Here is a 25832-nt window from a genome sequence, read left to right as displayed (position 1 = left end):
TATAATTGTTATATAATATATTTATATATTAAACAAAACTAACTAATTAAACTAACAAAAAACTAACTTTTTAGGTTAAATAGGCCCAGATGATACCATATATGCATGTTTATGACAGGAGGGGGCGTGGTATCACGATGGTGGCTCTCCATCGTGATGGATGACCACCATCGTCGATGGACGATGGCATCGTCTGTCGGCACAGCCCTATGTGGAAGTTAAATATAGAAAGCTAAAGGCTTCATTAGTTTTCTCCCTCGCAAGGAACCCATTAAAGGTTCTGTGTAGAACCCTACAACATGCGTTCTTCATTTCAGAAGGTGTTTGAAATGAAGAAGAACTTTATTCATCACATGTACACTTGGGAAATTCCTCTCTGCATTTAACCCACCTGAAGTAATGAGCACACACACACACACACACACACATACCCAGAGCAGTGAGCAGCCATGCTAACAGCACCCGGGGAGCAGTTGGGGATTAGATGCCTCGCTCAAGGGCACCTCAGCCTAAGGCTGCCCCACGTTAACCTAACCGTATGTCTTTTTGAACTGTGGGGGAAACCGGAGGAAACGCACACAGACACGGGGACAACATGCAAGCTCCACACAGAAAGGCCCTCCGTCAGCCGCTGGGCTCGAACCGAGAACCTTCTTGCGGTGAGGTGACGATGAGAACCACTACACCACCGTGACGCTCTAAAAAAGTTTTGGGGAAACCAAGAAACAACTAGATTTGCATTTCCCTGAAGAAAAATACACGGCGCTTACAAGGACCAGGAGGTGATTGAGAGAAAGAAAAATGGATGGATGGATGGATGGATGGATGAAAGAAAGCATGGAAGGATTGAGGAAGGAAAAATGGAGGGAAGTAGAAAATAAAAAAAAACTGGTGGAACTAAAGTAAGGAAGGAAGAAAGAAGGAATCAAACGGGGAAAGAAAAAATGCAGGATGTGGAAATGATGCATGAAATGGAAGAAAAACCAAAAGTGAGATAGAGACCAAAAGAGAGAATATAAACGAAGAAAAAAGAAAAAGGTGACGAAGAAAGTGATACTGACGAAGATTAAGAACAAAAAGGAGAAACGGTATGTGAACGAGAGAGAGCGAGAGGAGAAACTTGTTCACTTATCATTACTTTCGTATACTTTATTTGGATTGGAGTTGAGCGGTTGCTTGGGCGTCCTTTATCAGCGCGTTTACAGTGAGCTGCTTTCTGTTCCTTTCTCGCTGAAATGCGTTCAGGCGTCCAGTACAGATGTGCTGCACGCAAATCAGAAAAGAGTATTCTTGAGGTGCTGTTTCTTCACCACACAGTCTAACGCACAATGTAAGGGCCCGGTCCCACAACACCGATAACTACAACTCTGACTATACCTACACGCGAGTTTAGTTCCATTCTGGAGCAGTCACGCCACAGCTATAATAATCTTCTGGCTGCTCCTGATTAGAGGTCGCCACAGCAGATCTTGCGCCTCCATTGCTCCCTGTCTTCCGCATCCTTCTCTACCACACCTGCCACTTTCATGTCCTCTCTCACCACATCCATGTATCTCCTCTTTTGGCCTTCCTCGTTTCCGTGTGCCTGGCAGCTCCATCCTCAACATTCTCCTTCCCACATGCTCTGCATCTCTTCTCAGGATGTGCCCGTACTAGGGCTGTAACGATACACCCAACTCATGATTCGATTCGTATCGCGATTTTTGACCCACGATTCGATACGCCCACGATTTTTTTAAAAATGTTTTTTTAAAGTAGTAAATTTGACTTATTAACATTTACTTACTTACATTAACTATTTAATAACAAATAATTCAGACCACTGCAGAGAATGAGTAATATGTATGCAAAAATGAACAAATGTATATCCAAAGATTGTTTTATTTCTCAAAATAATACTGTTGAGCCGGAAGCTCTGTTTTTTTCGGTTCTGAAAAAGTCATTTTTCCAAATCGTGTAAATCCGTTAAGATTTTTTTTTGGGGGGGTATAAGGGTGGCTCTCTCACTGTCTCACTCTCATAGGGCCAATGATTTTCTGCGATCGCGGAAAGCAGATGGAAATTACGGAATTTTTATGGTGAAACATTGCTCGCGTGTCAAAATGTAACTGCCGCAGAAGGCTTCCGCCCAAGCAGACATGCCTTCAGTGTTGCCAGATATTGCTAACGTTTTCCACCCCAAAATATGTTCAAAACCAGCCAAAAAGCACCTAAACCTGCCCAATCTGGCAACACTGCATGCCTTTCTGGTCAAGTGATTGTGATTGGCTTGTGGCACACCTAGCCAGCCAACGAGCTGCTTGTTTACAGATTCGCTCCCCGCGTCGCAACCAGAATGGCGACCGCTTAAAAGAAATGAATGCTCTGCCAGTGGCGAGTGTGGACGTTGCGTGACTCGCAGAAGATTGTCGCAGGTCGGCGAAAAAACGACTTACTAATAGATATAAAAAAATAAAAGTAATTTAAGTAAGTTTAAAATGTAATTTAAATAAAAAGTAAAGTATTCATAAATTGAAGTTTGGAAGCGCCTCTGTTTTTGGGCTGAGGAGAAGTTTGAAAGGGTGTACCGCGATTCTGCCTTCTTGTATCGCGATACGGATCGTGGCTCTGCGTATCGCGATTTCGATACGCATATCGTTACAGCCCTAGCCCGTACCATCTCTCCACATGTGCTGTCCCTCTGATGTGCTCGTTCCTTATCCTGTCCAACCTCCCATCGCAAACCTTGACATCCTCAACTCCGCCACCTCCAACTTTGCCTCCTGTCTCTTCGTTAAGGGTACGGTCTCCAATCCGTACATCACAGCTTGGTGGGACTTTCCGATCACAAATGACTTCCGAAATCCTTCTCCAACTGCTCCACCCTGCCTGCTCTCTCTCTCTCACCTCACTATCGCAGCCCCCATTTTCCTGCACAGTTGACCCCAGGTACTTGAATTCACCAACTTTCTTTACGTCTACTCCTTGCATCTTCACTACACTCTCATCCCCATTCTCACTGATGCACATGTATTCTGTTTTGCTATGGCTCACCTTCATTCCTCTTCGTTCCAGTGCATACCTCCATCCAGTGCTTAATTTGTGAAGTGGGAGGTCCCGGAACGCAGGAGGTGGGTGGGTCTGGCGACTCAAAAAAAAAAAAAAAAAGGCGGGGGGCGGTTTACTATAACTTTACGCACACACGCCTATTGCATGGCATGTATTGCAACAGCACCAGTTATCAAATCCTGGACAACAATGGACAACGCTCAGAATGTTCTCCAAACAGGCACTCAAGTTCACTCTCGCTCTCCACACATACGTTAAGGCAGGGGTTGGGAACCTTTTGGCTGAGAGAGCCATGAAACCACATATTTTCAAATACATTTTTGTGAGAGCCATATATAAAAAGTGACGCTGAATACAACTAAGATGCATTTTTACACATGACCAACAATTTGAGTGTAATATATTCTTTTTCATAATGAAGAGGCTCTTGACATGCCGTCTTCCTCCTGTCCCCCGCTGAATATTTTGACGCAAACGTAGCTTGGCGTGTTTCGAAGTGCCGCTTTATTTCATTGTTTCATCGATGCAATCTTGTCATTGTATAGGCCTATTGGACACAAAGCAGAACCCTCTCACCCCACAAAGGCGAATTCCTCTGGCCATTCCTGTTGAAATGTACGGTAGCCTACCAGTCACCTTATTTCCCTTTTCGCCATGTTCTTTGTCAAAAGGCTTTGCTTTGCGGACAGCTAACTGACTTTTTCATTAAATGGAGGTGTACTTCTTGATCTCAATGTGAGCTGATTAATCTGCGAGCCAGATGCAGTCACCAAAAGAGCCACATCTGGCTCCCGAGCCATTGCAGACCCCTGCGTTAAGGCAACAACTGGATCAACAATTAACAAATCAAACACAGGTTACAATATGTTGATGGCCATAATAAAACACAGCAGAGTAAAGACTTAATCTTGCTTGTGTATCTGACTGAGATTATAAAGAAAGTAAATAAATAAAACGGTCCTGGCACTTGCACCCACAACGCAGCCCCATAGACCGTAGAACGCATTTGAACAATAGACCTACCACGTGTCGACCGACCTGGCAGTGGCCCCGCTTGGCAAAAAAAAAATAATATCAGACATTATGATCTTAGAAAACGCTTTAGTGACGAAGAGTTACAGACAGTAATATGTTGTGATATTATGTTATAATTAGGCTATATTTTTTTTAAAGCTATGGGCTTTTTTCACCTTTATTGGATAGGACAGTGTAGACAGGAAATGAGCAGGAGAGGGATCGGGAAATGACCTCGGGTCAGAATCGAACCCGGGTCCCCAGATTTATGGTGTGGCGCCTTATCCACCTGAGCCACGACGCCCCCTATTAGGCTATATATTAAATTATATATTAAATTTATCTTCTAAAATAACAGCCTGTACTCATATCACAACCGGTTTATTTCACCATTGGAGATCAGATCACGCAAGACATGAGTTAAATGACTCATTTTAAGGATTTAAGTAGGGTATTTAAAAGCATAGCCTAGGATTTCAAGCATATTTCAAGTTTAAAAGCAGTGCCAGCAAACATAAGTGCAATCAATTCAAGTAATAGTTAAGAAATAAAGGGTTTACAAAACAAGTTGGAGAATTCATTTTAAACATTTTAGTAAGCTTTCTTGTTTTTTTTTTTTTTTGCCATTTTTTCCACAGCGCAAGCTAACTGCTACAAAAAACCCGGTGTTCTATTGAGCGGAAGTATACACCCCATGTCCCCCCCCCGCATAGATTTTGTGGCTGTCATAGAAGAGAAATCAACAACAGATATCAAAATCAAAACCGAACACTAAACAAATTTTTATTTTCTCATCTCATTATCTCTAGCCGCACGATTCACTTTCGTCTTCAGATGCAATTTCGTCTGAATAATCGCTGTCTGATTCACTCATTTCGCTTGTGTTTATACTGGATGCTGCCATCCTGGTCACAGCGCTCGAAACTAACAGTGTCCCGACGTCCCGGGGACCATAAAAAATGTCATCGGGACACAAAATTATCATATCTGGGCCAATCCCGGGACAATGGAAAAAAATAGATCTAGAAAAAAAGTTCTACATTAATATTATTTACAAAGCCGTAACACATACGTAGACATTCACCTAATTTGTCAATTTTAATTTTAAAACGTTAACAGCGAAAAATACATAGTAGCTACACTTTCGATGCACCTGCATCCGTAGGCTACAGAGCAGCGCATTCTGTTCTAGAATCTTCGGCCGGAGTCCGCATTATATGGACTTGGAATGGAATTGCTACCGCACACGCTGCGCCGACTCTTGCCAGAACAAAAGTGCTGAAGTGGTTGAAGCGGACCGACCGCGGGGAAGAAACTGAAAGCCCAGACATAACGTCTCCGGGACCTTCAGGATCCAAAGTGTCATCGCCTGGTCTGCAGGCAACGCTAGCAACTGAATGAACTTAATGAACACTGTTAGACACGTTATAAAATCCAACAGGAATGATGTGGATGATATTGACGGAAGATACCGTTCAACAGAATAAGTGAGTTTTCTTGGTGTCTTTCTAGTTCAGAAAGTTTAGTCAGTCAGCAGCACAACTAGGCTCGGACCTGCTGGCACTATGTTGATGTTGCTAACATTTGCACCCACGTTTCGGCAGCGAAAGTTCATAAAAATGGATAACGGAAAGTTCATAAAAATGGATAACGGAAAGTTCATAAAAATGGATAACGGTAATGGTGAAAATTATAAGTTGGCCTTATAAGTGCCAACAGATATTCAAGGTATAAGTAGATGAAATGAACATAAAAGGAGTCTTATTTTCAACTAAAGTGTACTGCAGATGTAGGGAGTTGAAACATTTTCTGAATGAGCTAGTTGGCCCCTTTAAATAAACGGGTATCTATTCATACAGTGAGATCGCCAAAGTTTAATAAACTGAAAATGCAATAACTGTAATTTTGAAGTAGATGACGTATAGGACATGTGTCGCTTGTGTCTTGTGACTTATTGTAAAAATGATATAAAGGGTTCAAAATCGCATAGTTACAAATATAATAGTAACTTCATATGATAATATTAACCACTGGTTATTTCAGAGAGGAAAAAAAAATGGGGACACTATTGCTTCCATTCGGGACAATACAACACAGAATTCGGGACCACTGGGGGGCACAAAGAAAAAAAGTTAATTTCGAGCCCTGCCTGGTCAATTTACTACGTCATCGGTCACGTGACTCCCGACTGGGATTTCCAGGAAATGCTTCCCAGAAGCTCGGTTTTGTCGCTCAAATACACCCCTTTGATGGGGAAATTTTTAATTTGCATACATTGAATATATACCCTTATACTACATTTTCATCAATAGTGGGTTCTAAAATTCTAGAACGACTTTAACGTGTTTCACCATGCGTGGTTTTTTTGAACAGGATGTAAATTGTTATTTACTGCTGGAGGCAAACAAACAGTTGAGCATTGTTTATTACGCTGGAAGAGGAATGACCCGGTTTTGTTTTTTCCGTTCTGTGAGGCACTGTGATCATGTGACACTCATGCTGATTTGTACAGACAAGGGTCTGAGAAGAGATGTTCATGATTTAAAAAGCTCGTCTTTTCTGTGTCCTTATTTATAGAAGTCTAACGGTCGGGTTCAGACAGACGGGCAGATACAATAGCCGTAAGCGACCGTTAAATCGAACCAGATTAAAGGCTAAAACTGAATTTGTACTTTTCGTTCGTATTACAGTATTGATGTGGCTGTATGGATTGGCGTGGGTGTTTTACTGCCTCTCATCTCTGTCCAACACACACACGCACACTTTCTCTCTTACTCTTATACACTTCTCTCTCTTTCATACCTACACAGATAGAAGGTTGTTGCTGTGTGACCCATCCCTCAGTGCTTTTCGTTTGGTGCTGATCATTATTGGGGCTTTTTGTGTAACCCAAATCCTGTGCATGAGCTTTTTCTCCCCTTCCTGTCCATAGCTCAGGCACATCCTGAATCGTTTAAAAACAAGCTCCGAGTTGCTAAGCCACAGCGACATTATGGATGCCAAGTGTGGCTGTCCTCTCGTCCATGCAGCTTGTTTAAAGGGGTACCAAATATAATATATACAGTTGCTGATGTGACAGAGTAACGTATTCTTAAGTATTCTATCAAATTTATATACTAGAAAACAACGAAATATCTTGGTAATTGTAAATATAATAGTCGGTACGCTAAACGGCACAAGAGTCGCCATTTTTAAAAGACCGTGACGTCAGCCCTACCCACTGCACTAGGAGAGAAGCGTGTAATCATGGCCTCGGGCGCATCAAGTGAAAGCGACAGCTCTGTCGAATCATACGAAGAGATCCCGCAAGACACACTGCAAGCAGGCTATGGCTTAGAAGGGTACCAGTTTGAACCTAGGAGAGGTACTCTCGACTCCGGTGATGACGAAAGAAGAGAAGAAAGCTCGAACTCGCTTGGTGTTTTTCAGCGGAAACGAGTGAAAAGACACGTCTGGAGGATCGTTATGCTTTCCATCGGTCCTGTTATTACACCCGAAAGCAACACACTGTGGCATTGTGTAGCCGATCACTTACAATTCATCCTACTTTCCGATTCACACGTGCTATTCCCAACCTCAATGAGCCAACACAACTGGGCACATACATACGTCATGAGTGTTACGCAGAGAAAATGAACGTGCATTCTGATTGGATAAAATTAATATCATGGCGGGCTGTTCAAACTGCGGAAATAGTTTGCTCGAGCTACTTTCAAAACACTATAACTTTCCAACCTTAGAACAAAAAACTTTTGTAAGTCTTGAATAAGGTTCGTTAATGTGTGTTTTATTGTTATATTTACTCTATATATTGCCCTCTGTTCCCCTTTAATGTTCACAGGCTGCTTATATACTGTACATTTATTTACATTATTACTGAATAATGTTGTAACGAATAAGTGGAATTATCGCGTGTGTCCCAGATTGGAGTGCGAGTGCAAGGCAGGGGATGCTGTGTGTCCAGGACAGTCTGACTGCAGGCTTCCCCTGACAGATTAAAGCTGACCCACAAAACCACATGCTACCAAATGTTTGTGCCAAATGTGCTAAAATGACCGTCTCACTAACGCCCCCCCCCCCCCTCTCTCTCACAGATATTTCAAGAGTTTCCTATTACACAGGTGAGTAGCATTACCCCCCCAACACACACACACACTAAAGAGGAACTGAAGGCAAATTTTTTTATCATCAAAATTCTATTTCTCTCATGTTATTAAATATAAGAATGCATTTCTGATCGCTATTTTGTCTATAGCAAGTTATGAGTGTTTGAAATACGCTCTGTAATATATCAGTCCATATGTCAAAGCGATGGCCGTAAACGAGATTCGTTGAGACCTGTGCGAGACATCGTAGGACGGAAGTAAAACGTACAGCGGAAATCAAAGTGACCGACATCTGCCAACGTTGTCAAAAGATGCGCGCGCCCTCTTTGGAATGTTGACGTAATCAAGCCGGAAGTTTTCCGTGTCCGAAATCGCTCCCTACTCACTATATAGGGCACTGTATAGCGGGGACGCCATTCTGTAGTGCTGTCCGAAACCTTAGTGAGGATTATGTGGGAAATGTGCTCAGTATAATATGGATTTATCACAAAAATACATGCATGTTATTTACCAGCTGGGAGGTCCGTATCGTGAAATACCGTGACCAAGGTCAGTATTCAAGGCCGAGGTCACGGTATTTCACCATACGGACCAACCTTCAGCTGGGAAAATCGAGCAGAGGCGAGCCGCCATTTTGAATCCTCATTCACAGCTGTAATGCAAATTGCTTCCTCCTCGGTATACAAGTGCACTTCCATGGCAGGAAAAAAAAACTACGTTTTGCCACCTATGTACTGTAGTCCCCTATTTATACAAAATTGAGTCATTCAGGATTCAGCCATGTTTTTGCTCGGTGTTAGCAAGTTACAGGTTTTAGCTTTCCCCTGAAATGTTTTTTTTATTTTGTCTTCCTCAGGGTAGTAAAACTCGCTTTCACTGTGAACACTGTCATTATCGCGATCCATGCTGTAAAATTAATGCTATTCTCCTGAGAAATGCTGGCAAAAATTTATAAGATTTCTGATAATCTTATAAATAAATCTTATAAAAAAAAAAGTTAAATGTTGACAAAAAATTCTACTGTTTGTTGTTGTGAACAAGCGAGTCGCCAGAGGTCCATAACTGGGGTCCGTACCGTAGGATACAGACCCGCTCGCCAGCCAATCAGAGCGCAGGATTTGATGGAAACCGCACCACGAAAAAAATAAATGCATGCATTTTATTATTTTGAAAACCCACCAGCCGCCTGATCTGGCACGTTTTAATTGCGCGACAGTAATGACGTAAATACCAGTCCTTATCTTGTCGTCTTTCCAACTCCTCTGTACTCCACGTTGGTTCAAAGTCGTATGGAATAATCTCCATGTCATGTACACGAGGGAGGCGGCTGTATGTGCAGAAGTATACAGTTTAATAAAGTGCAGAATATATATATATGAGTGATTCCACGCTTATGGGTACTGAAATGGGGACATGAACTTATTCACCTAAAACCATTTCTTTTTTTACCATCAGGTCACAAAACATGTAATCTTTAATGAATGATATGTTAAAAGATAACTTTAACTTTCTGAGATGTAATAAAAACATATTTATATGCCAAAGTCAAGCCTATGAGTTCCAAAATGATGTCTGTTACATTACTTCTGTTACGATTGTCCATCTCGCGTCTGTTACAAATTAATTACAATCTAGCTATATACCATGTTAATCTTATTGAAAGAATGTGTATGTTTATTCTACTGCACATGTTTATTAATTATATTTGCTAAAACATCACCTTCCTATGTTTCAAAAAGTAATTCTACATTGTTAAAATTGAGAATATATATGTCCACAACACTTCTGTTACGTTCTGACTTTGGCATATAAGTATGTTTTTATTACATCTCAGAAAATTAAAGTTATCTTTTAACATATCATTCATTAAAGATTACATGTTTTGTGACCTGATGGTAAAAAAAAGAAATGGTTTTAGGTGAATTTTTAAAAATAAGTTCATGTCCCCATTTCAGTACCCATAAGCGTGGAATCACTCATATATATATATATAGTGAGACAATATACACACAGGCAAACAATCCAAAACGGCAGGCTAGATCAAAAACGAGAATACAGGCAAAAGGGTCGGTCGAGGCGCAAACAGTACAGCAAAGGCTAAGCGAGGACAAGAAGCATCGTGAAACAGAAAATCAAGACAACGCTCGGTAATGCGTACCGTCATACTTCACGATGCAAATGCATCAGCACAGTCCTTAAATAAGCAAACACACAGTTTCTTAATTGAGCTCAGGTGCACCTTGTTCACGGTGCGCGTGCTGGAGTCCACTCGGCGCGCCTTCAGGTGCACGTGCCACAGCGCACACGACTGACACTCGATCACTGATGAAGCTGGCAAATCTCAAAATTAATCTAAATTGGAATGATATGGCGATCTGGCCGCTGTGTAAACAGTTTTCAAAACGGCGGCGCTGACGCTTCACGTTTGAAGTCTCGCACAAGTCTCGCGAAGATCGCGCGGATAAGCGACGCCTGCCGTGGGCCATACGAACTATATTTGATGTGACTAAAAACCGAAAAGGCCAATAACTGTAAAATGATATGCCAATACGAGTCACAATATAAGGTTAATAAAACCGAAAACGTAATTGAATAACACGTTAATTAAGAAATAAAGCAAGTTTAAAAATGACTTCAGTTCCCCTTTAAACCCCTCATCCAAGAAAGTTATCCCAGTGGCATGCTGTCATATTAGTCATATCATCCCTGTGTGAAATACATGACCAAAAATCAGGATTTATTCAAAAATAAATATAATTAAACCTTTGTGTAGCGCATCCTGTCCTGTACCGCTGTGACTCGGGTTGCCTTTATCTGGATTGTAAGTTTGACAGGATGATGTGTGGATGTCGGACAGTCATGAACGTTTGCCTCGTCATCAAGAGATTGTATGTTCATATCCTATATATGCCAAGGTCATCCGTTGCTGGGGGCCGAGGGCGCAAAGTCAACACTCTAATCAAACATGGGCTTCTGTGAGCTTGTGTATGTGGAAGAGGGTAGATAGCATTTTACTCCGAGTGTGTTACGATGTAATGCAGCATGAACTTTATTATGCAGTATATGATGTGCGATACAGCGTGAATTGATTTGGGGGGGGTCTTCAAGACTATGTTCTTACTCACATGAGTGGGATCAACCAGGCTCCTGGAGAAAGCGTAGCTTTTTTACATTCAGCATTGTCTGACTGATAACGAGCGTGTATAGGGGTGTTCACACGGCACATATTTGCATCGATGCTGCACCGATGCATTTTGTTGCGATATATCTTACACCGGTGTAAATTTTGTGGAGCGTTCACACGTCACAAACCTGCTTACTAGAGAGAAGCGTGTTAGCACCGGTGCAGCCCCACTTGCGGTCACACGGCAGTTTTTGCGACCGTGCTATACGATAGTAATAATGCGGAAGTGAAATATGCGCATGCGTGAAAATGTACTTCCTTTTCCCGGTTGTCATGGCATCACCAAGCGCCGGGAAAGCAACGTGGATGAAGACACCAGTGTTGCCAGATACTGCTGACGTTTTCCAGCGCAAAATATGTTCAAATACGCCAAAATGCACTTAAAACCGCCCAATCTGGCAACACTGGAAGACACGCAGTTCTGTTGTTGATATTTGCCATTTTGGAAGCGCAAAATACCAGGATGCAAATTATGCAATGCCCGTATGTAATCAACTCTCCTCACGCGTAGCGAGTCTACCCCTGTAGCGTTCAGACATCCCATTTTATATCGGTGCTGCCCCGCAAACTAGCATTTACTCCGGAGTACATTTCTTAAACCACCTCCCGAGCAGGGTTAGATTTGCACCGGTTTAAGCAGCTTTCAGGGGCTACACCGGTATAACTTTGTACCGTGTGAACGCTCTACCGGGGCAGCCCCGGTGCTACACTGGAGTAAAAGTTGCCGTGTGAACACCCCTTTATTCTCTGCCCAGCAAAAAAGTTGCCAGGTAAGGTGGTCTATTACTATGAATACTATACTATGAATTGGCTGCCGGGAAATCTCGATGGGTAAAAAAAATTTTCTAAAACCCGACCCTATTTTATCATCTCTCAAAAAAAAATAAAAATCCCTACCTACCGAGCCAAACCCTAAACAAAGTATAAATTTTTTTTTGGCCTTAGGATGCAAACAGAGACGCATCATAAACAACGGGGAAACCCACCACCACAATTAACAGATCCTCCTCCATGCTCGGCTCATTGGGAACAGTTTGAACGGAACCAAAATTAACTCGACTGTGTTCTGTAGGATCCTTCAGAGCCGAGCACGTCTAAGTTCCCATTGGTTGCTGCTGGACTGCGTCATAGCTCATTACCATACAGTTGCCTGGACTTCAACTTGATTCTGACGCCCCCACCGCACAAAACACGCCGTCAGCGGTCTCGCCTCCAAGAGACACTGGCTCATGTAGAAAATAAATGACTTCCGGTCGTTTTGACCCACTCGCTGCTTATGATGTGAATGTAGGGTTACAGCAAGATGAGCTCAGCGGTCGATTACAAGACAAGGACGACTGGTGTTCGAAATCTACCTGAAAACTGTCTGGGGGGAAAATTGCACATGTGAAGTAAGAGAGTAATGTGAGACATGTTTTAACTCTGTTAATTCGCATCATTTTGGCATCACAATGAATTGATTTTTAAGTGCGTCATTTAACACTGTACAAAGGAAGCACGCTCCTCCCAGTGACACTTTCTGTAAGGCAATTTATTGAAGAAGACTCGAGTCCGTTTCAGCGCTTTGATGTCGAGCTGTTCCTTTAAGGTTTTCTTTCCCGGGAAAGCCTTTCGGATGGAGGACTTTGAGCTTTGCGGTGTCTTAGCTACGTTTTTATCTCGTTGACATCAAGAGGGAGAAGAAGACAGGCTAGTGAGGGACTGACTGTTTATCGCTTTTCTAAAGTTAATGATAACTTGTTTACTGGACGTTCCACAGCATTAAACGTAACTATGGACCCTTTTCACGTGACGTCACAACAAACGCGGCCGCCATTTTGGACATGTACTACCAGTAGTTTACCACAGCCAGCATTGAGGAACGGCAGCAAAGAAAGTGTTTATTTTCAGCAAGACTTCCATCATGCCACTATATTGTTGTGCACCTGGATGTAGTAACCATCAACAAACAAGGCAAGGGTTATCATTTTATCGGATCCCGGTAGATGGATAGCGGACATAAACAGAAAAGATTGGCAGCCCTCGGCATACCAGCGCTTGTGTAGTGACCACTTTGTTGGAGGTAAGACGAATAAAATTAGCCAGAAAAGGCATTACATTGCTGTTAACATTCTGTGGCGGCGAGTGTGTAACCAAATAGGCTAAAATAACCCATTGTAACCTCTTTGTTCTTCTGTAGTAGCTATTAGCTAACGACATTAGCTAGCATTGTGTTCCTTTGCTGTTGGTAGACTGTAGGACAGATCAGAGGCAGTGTCCTACAAACAGCGCTTAATTTGAGGGGAGCAAGCCGGAGCGCACTCCGGAACCTCGGGTGTTGGCTCCGGCAGCTATTTACACTGGATCCGGTGATCCGACACCTCTTTTGACTATGTAACAACAAAAAAAAACAAATAATTAAATTAAAAAATGCAAGTTTATTTAGTGTTAATGTCTGATTTTGATATCTGTCTTGTTGGTGATTTCTCTCATGAAACGACATCCACAAAATATCTGCAGATGAACTTAATTTGCAGTGTTATTACAAAACATGCCCAGAAGCGCAGCGCCGCGCCCCCCTCCCCCCCTCTTTTTTTCCGCACCGGAGCTGCTCATCCTCTGCGCTCCGGGACCTCCCACTTTACAAATTAAGCACTGCCTACAAATAAGTGTTCAAAATAAGAGGAACATGTATTTGTCTCTTAAATCCAGGCCGTTCCCTGTAATCAGTAACAACGGTTGGAGAAAGTAATGGCAAATAGTGAGCGCACAAACCATAGAAGGTAAACTGTACACAGCGCCAGGGCAGTGTGATGGTATGTCTACTTTTAGATTGTGTTAGCTAATCAATGAACACACTCGTCACTTGACGAGTTTCACGTCTTTACGACGGATACTTAAATGTGTGTTAGGTATTATTGTTGCAGTCTAAGCAGTCATTGTAGCAGCTAGATGAGCGAGAACCGAAAGGGTCTGTGCCATAAACCGTTATTTCTGTACGGCGTTGCTAATGTGTCGTTACTGTTGTTATTTCTCCCTCTGCTCGCCCTGTAAATGCCCTACGTCGCTGGATAGCGAAGGTGTTTTCTGCATCTCGCTCCTTTTTCTTGTATGTTCTCCGTTTGTCGCCTTCCTCGCATTCAAACCTATTCGAGCCGAAGTCCGCTACATGTCCAAAATGGTGGTCGCGTTTACGAAGGTCACGTGACTGAAAAGGGTCTATAAATAGATTTGTTCGCAAATTGCTGTGGTTGAAGAAGAGGAATGAAAAATTTCCGGACATGCCGCTACTGGAAAATAATCATCTCCGGAGTAGTAAAAGTAATTCTGCTTCACGCCAGCCAGTCGTTAATTATTTTCCGCTGTCATTTGTGTGCACGTGTTCATGCTTTCATAATTAATTTTGACATTTTGTGAAGAGGATTAGGATGCTTGCAGAGAGGTCTCTATTTCTAAAGTCTGCTCCCCTCTGCAGAGCCTAATGAAGTGTTCTTACTTTTGGTATAGAGCTCATAGCCTCTTGTAATTACTCCCAGTTGTCGCCTTGAATAAAGCACTTTAGTTTCGTCCCCTATAGAGTTGAGAAATTAGTCTTCCCGGTGTTACTGAGTGATCTGTATGAATGTGCTCTTCCTGTTTACTTGTTTATGCCTTATTTGTTTGTTCAGCTTTAAGCTTTATTGTGCGTATTCGGAACTGCACAGTCATTAGTGTCGTGCTGGTTGTGTACGCCATGACGCACAGCCCAAATGATGAAGTGCAGTCTGTTCTGGTTAGGCTGACTAATGTGCACAGAGCAGCACTGATCCTAGATCAGCAGTCTTTTTCCTGATTTTGGCACGAGTTTAGTATACCGAATTGATGCTGATCTAGGATCAGTTCTATCTCATAATCGTGGTGCAGCACACCTAAGAAAATCAGGAACTGAGTACTGACTTAGGATCAGCTCTGTATATGAAATGGATGAATGCTGATCTAGGCATCACATACTGCGCAGGGTTGAAACTTGGCGGTCGCACGGTTGCCAGTGGCGATTAAAAACTGACCAGTGCACTAAAAGTTGAGGTTTGATCACCTAAAAGGCAACTGCGATTTAAGAAGTACAAAAGAAAAAAAATTACAATAAATATGAAATGAATAAATTACAATAAATATGAAATGGCCCAACACAGGAGAGCCAGCTCCTCAGGCCAGGACTCGGCTGTCTACATTCATCTTAACAACAAAGGACACTCATTTCAGGATTGTAACGTACGCATTTTAGCCAGAGAGGATCGTTGGTATGAGCGAGGAGTTAAAGAAGCTATTTTTGTCAACCTGGAACGGCCATCACTGAACAGAGATGGGGGTCTAAGACATCATTTGTCAAACATCTACAAGGCGGTCTTGGACACTCTTCCCAGGTGGTGTTTACATTAGACCGTATCCGTCTCGTTTTCGTCGCGGATGCACTGTCCGTGCACATTAAAACGCCGGGAAACGACTCCACAGGCGGAACAACTTGAATCCGCCAGGGCCCACGTATTCAACCCAGTTCGTATCTGATCCGGTGCTGTGTAAACATTGAGGAACGAGGAAACACAGTGCTGAGCTCTAGCTGACGTCGTCATTGGACAACGTCACTGTGACGTCCACCTTCCTGATTCGCTGGCGTTGGGATCACACACACAGCGGCTCAGTCCCGAATCACTGCTCGTGCGCTTCACTCGCGCGCTCTGTGAGCTGCGCAGGGCCGGAGTGCGCACCCTCCAGAGGGCACTCGCTGTTCAGGGCGGAGTGATTTGGAGCGCAGGAGGAAGCGCTGAGCCGCACTGAGGTTTATTTACACGTTTCAACTTATTTACCTCCTTCAGGCGCTTAAACTCAGTGAGAACATGAACATCACAGCCAGGTGTGTTTATCTGCTGGAGAAGGTGTTCGCTTGCCATCCTTCCACTTGCAAGTGGTGAGTGACTTGCGCATGCCCGATATGCACTGGGATCATGTGACGTGCCGTCTAATTAGTCATGTGATTAGCGTATCCGTGTATTGGCGTTGCTGTGTGCACGCGAATCGTGTATTGGCGTTGCTGTGTGCACGCGAATCGTTTTAAAAACGTTAATCTGATGATCTGCTGATACGGTCTAATGTAAACACCACCTTACTCCGGTGTAGCACCGGGGCTGCCCCGGTAGAGCATTCACACGGCACAAAGTTATACCGGTGTAGCCCCTGAAAGCTGCTTAAACCGGTGCAAATCTAACCCTGCTCGGGAGGTGGTTTAAGAAATGTACTCCGGAGTAAATGCTAGTTTGCGGGGCAGCACCGATATAAAATGGGACGTCTGAACGCTACAGGGGTAGACTCGCTACGCGTGAGGAGAGTTGATTACATACGGGCATTGCATAATTTGCATCCTGGTATTTTGCGCTTCCAAAATGGCGAATATCAACAACAACAGAACTGCGTCTTCCAGTGTTGCCAGATTGGGCGGTTTTAAGTGCATTTTGGCGGATTTGAGCATATTTTGGGCTGGAAAACGTCAGCAGTATCTGGCAACACTGGTGTCTTCATCCACGTTGTTTTCCCGGCGCTTGGTGATGCCATGACAACCGGGAAAAGGAAGTACATTTTCACGCATGCGCATATTTCATTTCCACATTATTACTATCGTATAGCACGGTCGCAAAAACTGCCGTGTGACCGCAAGTGGGGCTGCACCGGTGCTAACACGCTTCTCTCTCAGGCTTTCGTCTAAACGGGGGAACAGGGGCGCTGCGCCCTCTTACTCTCGGCGTGCGCCCCCTTACCGACTCCTTGAAAACATCCCAGCAACACTACGTGACAATGTGTCTGATCATCAAATACGTTATAATTGCTCCAAAAATATTCCAATCATAGTAGATACACCGCCAGACGGTGCAAAAACAATCCAAATTGGCGTTTTCCAGACTGAGGCGCCATGTTGTTTAGTTGTTTACTTGTCGCGGCTGCTCTCGCGAGATTTGACATGGGTTACATACAAGGTCAGCTGACTTGTAGAGCGAGATTACTCGAGACTGAATGACCTTTCACCCACCGGCGCGGGAGCTTTTGACAGAAGTAGTTCGCAAGTTGTTTTTGTTGACGCTTGGGCATTTAAAGATGTCATCCCGCGGCACGAAACGGAAGAAAGCTGAAGACTGTCCGGGGCAGAAGAAGATTACTTCTTTCTTTTTCAATGTTGACAGACAATTTGTTACAATTTCCCTCTCAGATAGCCTCAGAATGTCCCATTGGAGCCTCAATTTTTCAAAGGCTTCGCACGGCGGGGGGGGCAACCAGCAAACCCCCCCCGCGCTTCGCTCCCTCGCCATGGTGAGTGCCCTCATACTAAATTTTTCTAGAAAAAACCCTGTCTCTAGTAAGCAGGTTTGTGACGTGTGAACGCTGCACAAAATTTACACTGGTGTAAGATATATCGCAACAAAATACATCGGTGCAGCATCGATGCAAACATGTGCCGTGTGAACACCCCTTTGGATTCTCTTGGCTACATGGACTCATTGTTAGTCACTTTGAATAAAAACGTCCGCTAAATGACTGTACTGTTTGAATAATGTACAATATCTAAACAACAATTACACAGAATTAATGTTGTTGATTAACTTGTGCCCCCAGAGATGGATTAAATACCGTGGGGTGTTAAAGTAAAAATGGTTTTTAAATTTTTTTTGTGTTTGATGAGAGGAAATGTAAGGGCCACTTTATTTTGGCCTGGGCCACTAAGAATTCAGGGATACTGGCCCGAGTGGGGGCGGCACGGTGGTGTAGTGGTTAGCGCTGTCGCCTCACAGCAAGAAGGTCCTGGGTTCGAGCCCCGGGGCCGGCGAGGGCCTTTCTGTGTGTAGTTTGCATGTTCTCCCCGTGTCCACGTGGGTTTCCTCCGGGTGCTCCGGTTTCCCCCACAGTCCAAAGACATGCAGGTTAGGTTAACTGGTGACTCTAAATTGACCGTAGGTGTGAATGTGAGTGTGAATGGTTGTCTGTGTCTATGTGTCAGCCCTGTGATGACCTGGCGACTTGTCCAGGGTGTACCCCGCCTTTCGCCCGTAGTCAGCTGGGATAGGCTCCAGCTTGCCTGCGACCCTGTAGAAGGATAAAGCGGCTAGAGATAATGAGATGAGATGAGATGGCCCGAGTGGAGACCAAGCACGGAAGTTAATATTTATCCCTGACTGGGCCGTGATTATCATGGCAAACTAGATCAGTATTTATTATCAAGTTTCACGTGAGGGAAGGGCTGTGATCAGCATGCAGAACGAGTCTCTGATCAGCATTTCGTCATTCACTTTCTGACATTTATTAAACGTTCAGGAATGATTCTAGATCAGCGTTCATATGATGAGATTGTTCTGAGTGTCTTGATCAGTATTCAGAACTGATCCTAAAGCAGCATTTATTTTCTGTGCTTCATCATGAGTGCCCAGACATTCAGTACGCAGAGCTGATCTCGGATCAGAGCTCATTTTTCTGCTTTCGTCAGGAGGGAGAGTCCATTATCAAGTCGACCCTAGAGGCCTTAAGTATATGAAGAACCATTAAAGAACCGTGTCAGCTTTGTGATCAGAAGACCTGCTAAAATGTTTTTATATCATCTTGTCAGAGCTTTAAAGGTAAAAGAATTTTCCCTGACACCCAATTATTTTTTGTTTAGTGGACCGTAAGCTACTGAATTCGAATCAGACTTAGTTTTTTTTGTTTGTTTGTTTTTAAACAAACACGTGGCCCTAAATTCTCTGCTGTTTTTTTTTTTTTTCTTGCTTCACCCTGACCCAATTCAAGATACTATGTCATGTATCACGTGGTGGTCTTTCTCAGTTCGCGCAAGGCATTGTGGGATACACATTTGAAACAGGAGAGAAAAATGGAGGACGCGAGCGTGCGAATGAAACGTGAAAGACCGACTACAGTAACGGAAAGCGAGAAGAAAAGACGTTGTGTGTTATCCGAAGGAAAGGAAACGCAGGACCAAACTAATAAATATCGGCGGTCAGCGAGCACCTCGGCGTGATCAGCTGTTCGTTTAGTGACAGAATGATGGAATTGTCAGTGCACGCTCAAAGCTAAACCTGTAGATGGCAGCTGCCGTAAAACCCAAAAGAAGAAGCAGGTCAATCTGCGCATGCGCACACGGATTTCCTCTGCTTGACTGCATGAAGCGAGCGATTTCATGCACATTATTTGCTCGGGAATCCCCTCAAATTAAATAACTTCCCAGCCACAGAATGGCCCGTTTTTTTTTTCTTCGAGATATTACAGAAATAAACCAATATCACAATGACCAAATTTCGGATTGAACTAAATTTCACCGATTTTATGAAATCGAAAGGCCGTCTAGCTTTAACATTTTAACCTTGATGCTTTAATGTGGTACCGTACATTCCCTTTTGATGCAATAGGTCTGGTATAACGGCTCCATTTTCTCACACTACGTTCAGACTGCAACCTGAAACGACCCATATCCGATTTGTTGTGAAATCCGATTTTTTTGTTAGACCGTTCACATTACCAATTATACGAGACTTGTATGCAATCTCCAATATGAACGGAAAACGACCCAAAAGTGTCCCGCATGCGCAAATTGACACGTAATAAGCACATCTACGTAATACGTAAACAAAAAAAAGCACACTCTTCAAGTTTGCAAGTAAAGCATGGAGATGAAGTGAGACCTGGCGATGTGGTTTTTGTGGCGGCGGCGGAACTCACACAATACTCTGATTAATGTGGGCAGCAGACTAATGAGACCGAAGGTGTCAAATTACTGGAAATTTCCAGAACAATCTTATAATCTTGTAATACAGGATGGTTTAAGTTATAAATCAGTAATAGAAACTGTTTTATTTAATCAGGCTAACAGATCAACATCCAGGTCCCTACCAAATCCACCATTAGCTTGATCAATTCTATAAAAGTCTATTTAAATTCTGAAAACTGTACAAATGTTGTTGTTTTCCACCAAAGAGGCGGGATTAGCCAACGCAGAATAGTGACGTTTGTCTCTTGTTGATGACGTGTAGGTCGCATGAATGCGACCTGTCCGGTCAGACTGCAGTCGCATGTGAAAATAACGGATATGCATCGGAATTAGGACCACATATCCAAGCGGCCTGGGTCGCATGTGAAAAAATCGGATCTGCGTCGTTCAGGTTGTCAATAACCAATCGGATACAGGTCGCATATGGGCAAAAAAATCGGATATGGGTCGTTTCAGGGTGCAGTCTGAACGTAGTCTCAGACTCCGAAAGATGATTGATAGATAATCCAGGCCAAAGGTTAGGAACCTTTGAATGTCAAGATCCATGTGAAAGAGACTTGAAAGAAGTGCTTTGCATTGTGACGCTGCAAAACCATTTAAACCTAGTGGAGTAAATACGTAATTGACTTGCAGCTGTCTGAGAGGAAGAAGCCGTGAAAGAGCAGGTTATAAGTGCTAAAGGAAGAGATTTGCACATCTGCTCGGTATCAGCTCCGTCACAGAAAGCCACGGACAACAGCTTGCACCCGGATTATAATTTGACATCGTCTGTTTGCAGCCGCTTCCCTGAGATTTACTTGTTATGCTCTCTAATGCGACGCACCATATGTTCTGTCCATCTTTGTCTTGACAATATATGGCCACAATTTGAACAGTGCTTCACATCCCTTGGGTTTTTTGTCACAATAGGGACGTTGACAGCCCGCTTTCATAATGAGGCAGCTCCAGCTGTGGCAATAACACCTTCTGCTCACAGATTTATTTGTCGACGTCGTTTCAGCACTGCCAATCTGCTGTGTGTTCAGCGTCAGCTCTGCTGATGAAAATATGACCATTGTTGCGAAAGGCTTTTGTGTGAAGAAGACAGTGGGCCGGACATGAGGGTTTGTATAAAGAAGGGAAGCCCACCTCTTCTGTCTTTTTACTCTTTTCCTTTTGTGTTTTAAGCCTTTGTGTAAGAGATCCGTACCCCACTGTTAATGTGAATGGCTGTTTTGGGGAAGGTCCGTCAACTTCCTTGTGTTCCTCCTGCTGTCCTGGTGCTGATACTGTGAATGTTTAGTCTGATATTGGGGAAAATTCATGCCTGGAAGTTGAACTATCGAGGCTACTGCATCACCACCGTAGTTGCGCATCACTGTATTCCAGAAACACTCCCGGGAATAAGATGGGAATGCTGAAATGAAAACGGTTAGCCCGAGTGCTCTGTAGTCTGAGACACCGCTCTTGGTGTGCGGTAACAGAAGATCTAAATCGATTCCAGACTCAAGTGTAGCCGGTCTGGTATTCCTGCCCTGTCGGAGGAATGGTCGTTTCAGACTCTGTGAATGGCTTGGCAAAACGCTATCTCTGCTTTCCAGGAATGCAGGACTGAAACGCGCTTCTGGTTGTCTCTTGAAAGGACCTCAAACACAGGGAGATCCCCTGCTGATAAACACCGAGATCGGCTTTATACTGAACTCCACCTCCGCAGCTTCCCCCTCTCTGGACCTCTAACACTGGAGACTAGGGGATTGAACACACACACACACACACACACACACACACACACACACACACACACACACACACACCTCATCTCACGAGGGTGTTTTCAACATTTTATCATGCGTGTCATTGTGTTCATATTTTTTTTTCTTTTTCCCCAGTGTAAAAGCTAGGGATGCGGCAAAACTTTGACCACAGAAACCGTCGCACAAGTGACGCTTTCAATTTTCAGCCAAAAAAATTTCAAAACCGCTCAGTTTTGGCCCAAAATAGGACCCCGTTTTGTCCATGTTTCTACAACAGGACCATCACACCACCAGAAAGCATGACTCCTTGCTCAGTATGCAGGACACGCATCATGGTTTTATTATTTCATTTTATGTTTAATTTATCAATTGTGTTTTTGTATTTTTTTAAAAAAGAGAGATGTATTCAAAAGTTAAAAGAAAGGTGTAATAATTGCATCCCTCACTGGCTGAAAGGCCCGAAGAGGAATTATGTCGTGGCAAAGTCCGTCCGTCCGTCCCAGAAAGGGTTCTCACCTTCTGAAATCAACTCCTCTCATAATTTTTGGAGGAATTTCACGAACCTTGCCAAAAGGCTTTGTTATAGGACAGTAATACGCATATTGCATTTTTGGTTACAATATATTGTAGTGGAGGATATTGTGTTCTCAGAGCACGCTTGTGTTTTTTTTTTTTTTTTTTTAGTGCTATGAAATTTTAGCCTGGGCCCGCCCATCCTAAGTGTGACGCAACACGGGGGGCTGTTGCGAGCTTAGTCTGGCAAGGCAAGCTATCTCCAGCTCTTCCAAGCTCCCGAAAAATCGGGAGCCAATCAACTTTGAGCATCTCCAATGGCCCTGGGTAGAGGCGTGTTCAAGGCAGTGACGTAGTAGAACTGCGACCGGAAGCCATAGATTGTTTACAGAATCTATGCCGGAAGCGCTTCATTCACTAGAAACATTACGAACATGGAGCAGCGGCAAGCCTTTGACACAGCAGTAGATGCTGTATTGAAAGCATTCAACGGGAAGTTCTCATTGAAAACGGAGCAAAGAGCAGCCCTGGAGGTATTTATCTTCTTCCTGTTACTCAAGCAGTTTCCGTCGCGTCACATACGTCAGAGGAAAGAGTGATGTGATTGGTTTAAGCTTCGTCACAGCCTTTTCTGGCTTCGACCAGTAGCAAACTGAGGCATTTCAGGGAGGCGGGTCAACCACGCGCTTTGGGAAACGGTTGGGCTTAATATCTTTGCCAGACCAAATGCTCGCAGAGCTTTGAAGTTGCGTTAGCCAGACTAATGAAATTTGCTTTTGTATGAAATTGCCATGTAGTTTTTCAATTTATATAAACATTTAAAAAAAAAAAAAAAAGCTATTTATTAGTCATTTAAAAGCCGTGCTGGTTTTTGTGGTCCAAAGTGACTAGAATTTCTTTCCCCCTCAGAAGTAATTCTCAGGACTTAAAACGTTTGCAGTAATTAAAGTTTGACGCCCGTGTCATTTTGCTGAACTGAGATAGAAATTGTATTTAATCTTCTCTACAGGTTGACAGACTTCCAGTGGCGTCTCTGATACGGATAAAATTCATACACCGGCTGAGTGACTGCTTAGTGATCGCAAAGCAATCATTGCTAAACGCCGAGGGGATTGTATTCATTTTTGATGCGGGATGCCGTGGGAATAAAACGTTCCCGAGTTTAATGTCGGCTGCTTATTATTGCAGCAGGTTACAGACAGATACGTCTGTTTAACGTGAAGGACAGAGGTGAACTACGTCAGTGCTGGTAAGCGATTGATTGTGCTTACGGGCAATAGGGTGAGACTATAACGTTGTTTGCACCTGCGATTCTTCACAGGCTTTGCAGAGAAGTGTTTATTGGGCATGATGCCATACTGGTCAGAGAGGCAGATGCGGAGCCATGAGCAGGGTCAGGCCTGGTTTGCTTCAGTAAACAGCCGTGGGACGGACTGAATAGGGAGTGAGAGGGAGATTTGCATATTAATGAGCTTCGGTTGAGCTCCTCTGACCTGTCCTTTCCTCCCTCTCTCCTCGTTTCTCTGCAGTCGCTACAGAGAAGCTGTGGAATACACACAGGCTTGGGTCTACATCTCCATTTTTCTTTTTCTTGCCCTCTTGCAGCACAGCACTGCAGAATATTATTCTCTGGCTCTTTCCTCTCTCTCTCTCTCACTCTTTTTCCTCTCTGTCGTTCTTTTCTCGTCTCTGCGGTTTAAGGCTGCGTTCTCGAAGCCGACTTTTAACTAAGGTCACTGTGGCCTTTCCCTTTGGTTGAGGGTCAGTTCTCAGGCCCGGACTCTGGCAGCCAGGTTGGCGTTAGTATCCAGCAGCAGACCGAATTGGATTGGATCATCGGCTACACCCAGGACCGGAATCTATCTGTATTTCCTAGCCGGACCTGTATTCTCGGCTGGACTGGGAGCAGCTGTCGTGCATAACTGGAGTCGGGGAACTCTGAAGCTGGGGCTTAGGCTCCTATGTGGGTGTATAAAAGCAGCGGCTGCTGGCCGGCCGCTCGCATACGAGTAGAGATGAACCACTGCATTCCCTTCCCGATGTGCCTGGCTGGAGGTAGTCGTCATCTTCCTGCCTGTTCAGATCTATTCTCTGCTGTCTAAATCTTCTGCTTTTGCTCGACAGCCTTTGACCTGCATTGTTTTTGACACACGAGCTCTCTCGCCTCTTCACTGCATCACTAGCCGCTTGTTATATTTCTTATATGCAAAATGTGTGTTGAAGTCAAATGCTCCAAAACCGCTTGTTTAGCGATGACCGTCTTGAGTTTTTGTGATTAACATGTTGCTCAGCTGAATCGTTAGTTGGTAAATAGAGTCGAAAGTGAAGCACATAGAGCTTATATGCCTTGATATGCATCAGCCCCCAGGGCACCAGGCTTTTTTTTGTTTTTGTTTTGTTTGTTTGCTGTGATTGCACATGGCTTGGGGTGTATGTAAATGACGTTTTGATGTACGAGAGCCGATCATATCAAACCAAAGGTTTTGCGATCCAGTAATCAGCGAGATCTAGTAATTAATTAAGGCCCAGTGTCAAAACAAATCTTTGCACTCCGTCTTAATTAACACTCGCCCCTTTTTATATAGAGCTCGTCATTTACACTTCTCTAGTTCCAAGCACTTTATCGTCTCTACCAGGGGTTTGTCAAGCCAGACATTTAATCATGTTTAATTTTTTTTTTTGTCTTTCTGATGTAATTAAGTATAGCCAGCTGTAATATTGTTGAACTTGGCTGACATCTTTATAGGCTGTAGTTTTTATTTTGACTTGAAGTTTTCTCAATGTGAAAGAATATCGGTGCTTAAAGTGCCATTCCACCATTGGATGTATTCTTTGGCATAAAATACAATATATTTTATGACAACATGACTAGACAGAGAAATCTTTTAGCTTCAATATGATGTATCAAACATAATTTTTTGACAACGACAAGTAGATTAATTTTGCGACCAAAGTCACCTACGGGGTGGCACGGTGGTGTAGTGGTTAGCGCTGTCGCCTCACAGCAAGAAGGTCCGGGTTCGAGCCCCGGGGCCGGCGAGGGCCTTTCTGTGTGGAGTTTGCATGTTCTCCCCGTGTCCGCGTGGGTTTCCTCCGGGTGCTCCGGTTTCCCCCACAGTCCAAAGACATGCAGGTTAGGTTAACTGGTGACTCTAAATTGACCGTAGGTGTGAATGTGAGTGTGAATGGTTGTCTGTGTCTATGTGTCAGCCCTGTGATGACCTGGCGACTTGTCCAGGGTGTACCCCGCCTTTCGCCCGTAGTCAGCTGGGATAGGCTCCAGCTTGCCTGCGACCCTGTAGAAGGATAAAGCGGCTAGAGATAATGAGATGAGATGAGAAGTCACCTACCCGTTTAATTTCCGCGCGGTAGTGAAACGTGATGTCATCGGCAGGTTCCCCTTCTTGTGTACCACGTGTCGGTCTATTTTTAGACCAGGAAACCCCCAAAGTGAGAGAGTCATTTCTCCTCGTATA

The 25832-nt window shown here is 43.7% G+C and overlaps 1 protein-coding gene across 6 annotated transcripts in view; it reads left to right on the top strand.

The window, feature by feature from the left end:
* ptk2aa (protein tyrosine kinase 2aa) overlaps nt 1-25832 on the top strand; it is a 336131-nt gene that overhangs the window by 103923 nt on the left and 206376 nt on the right. For 4 of the 6 annotated variants that reach the window (XM_060942652.1, XM_060942650.1, XM_060942648.1 and 1 more), the window contains exon 2: nt 8157-8183. The exons of the other annotated variants lie outside the window; for them this stretch is intronic. Coding sequence is in view for 3 of the 4 variants with exons in the window: in XM_060942650.1 (XP_060798633.1) it covers nt 8157-8183 (27 nt within the window). In the remaining variant the exon portion in view is untranslated. The remainder of the gene's footprint in view (nt 1-8156; nt 8184-25832) is intronic. 6 annotated transcript variants of the gene reach the window in all.

Source organism: Neoarius graeffei, chromosome 16 (assembly GCF_027579695.1).
Source record: "Neoarius graeffei isolate fNeoGra1 chromosome 16, fNeoGra1.pri, whole genome shotgun sequence".
NCBI classification, from domain to species: Eukaryota; Metazoa; Chordata; class Actinopteri; order Siluriformes; family Ariidae; genus Neoarius; species Neoarius graeffei.
The sequence above is the reverse complement of the archived record's forward strand: the minus strand, read 5'-3'. Positions and strand labels throughout refer to the sequence as shown.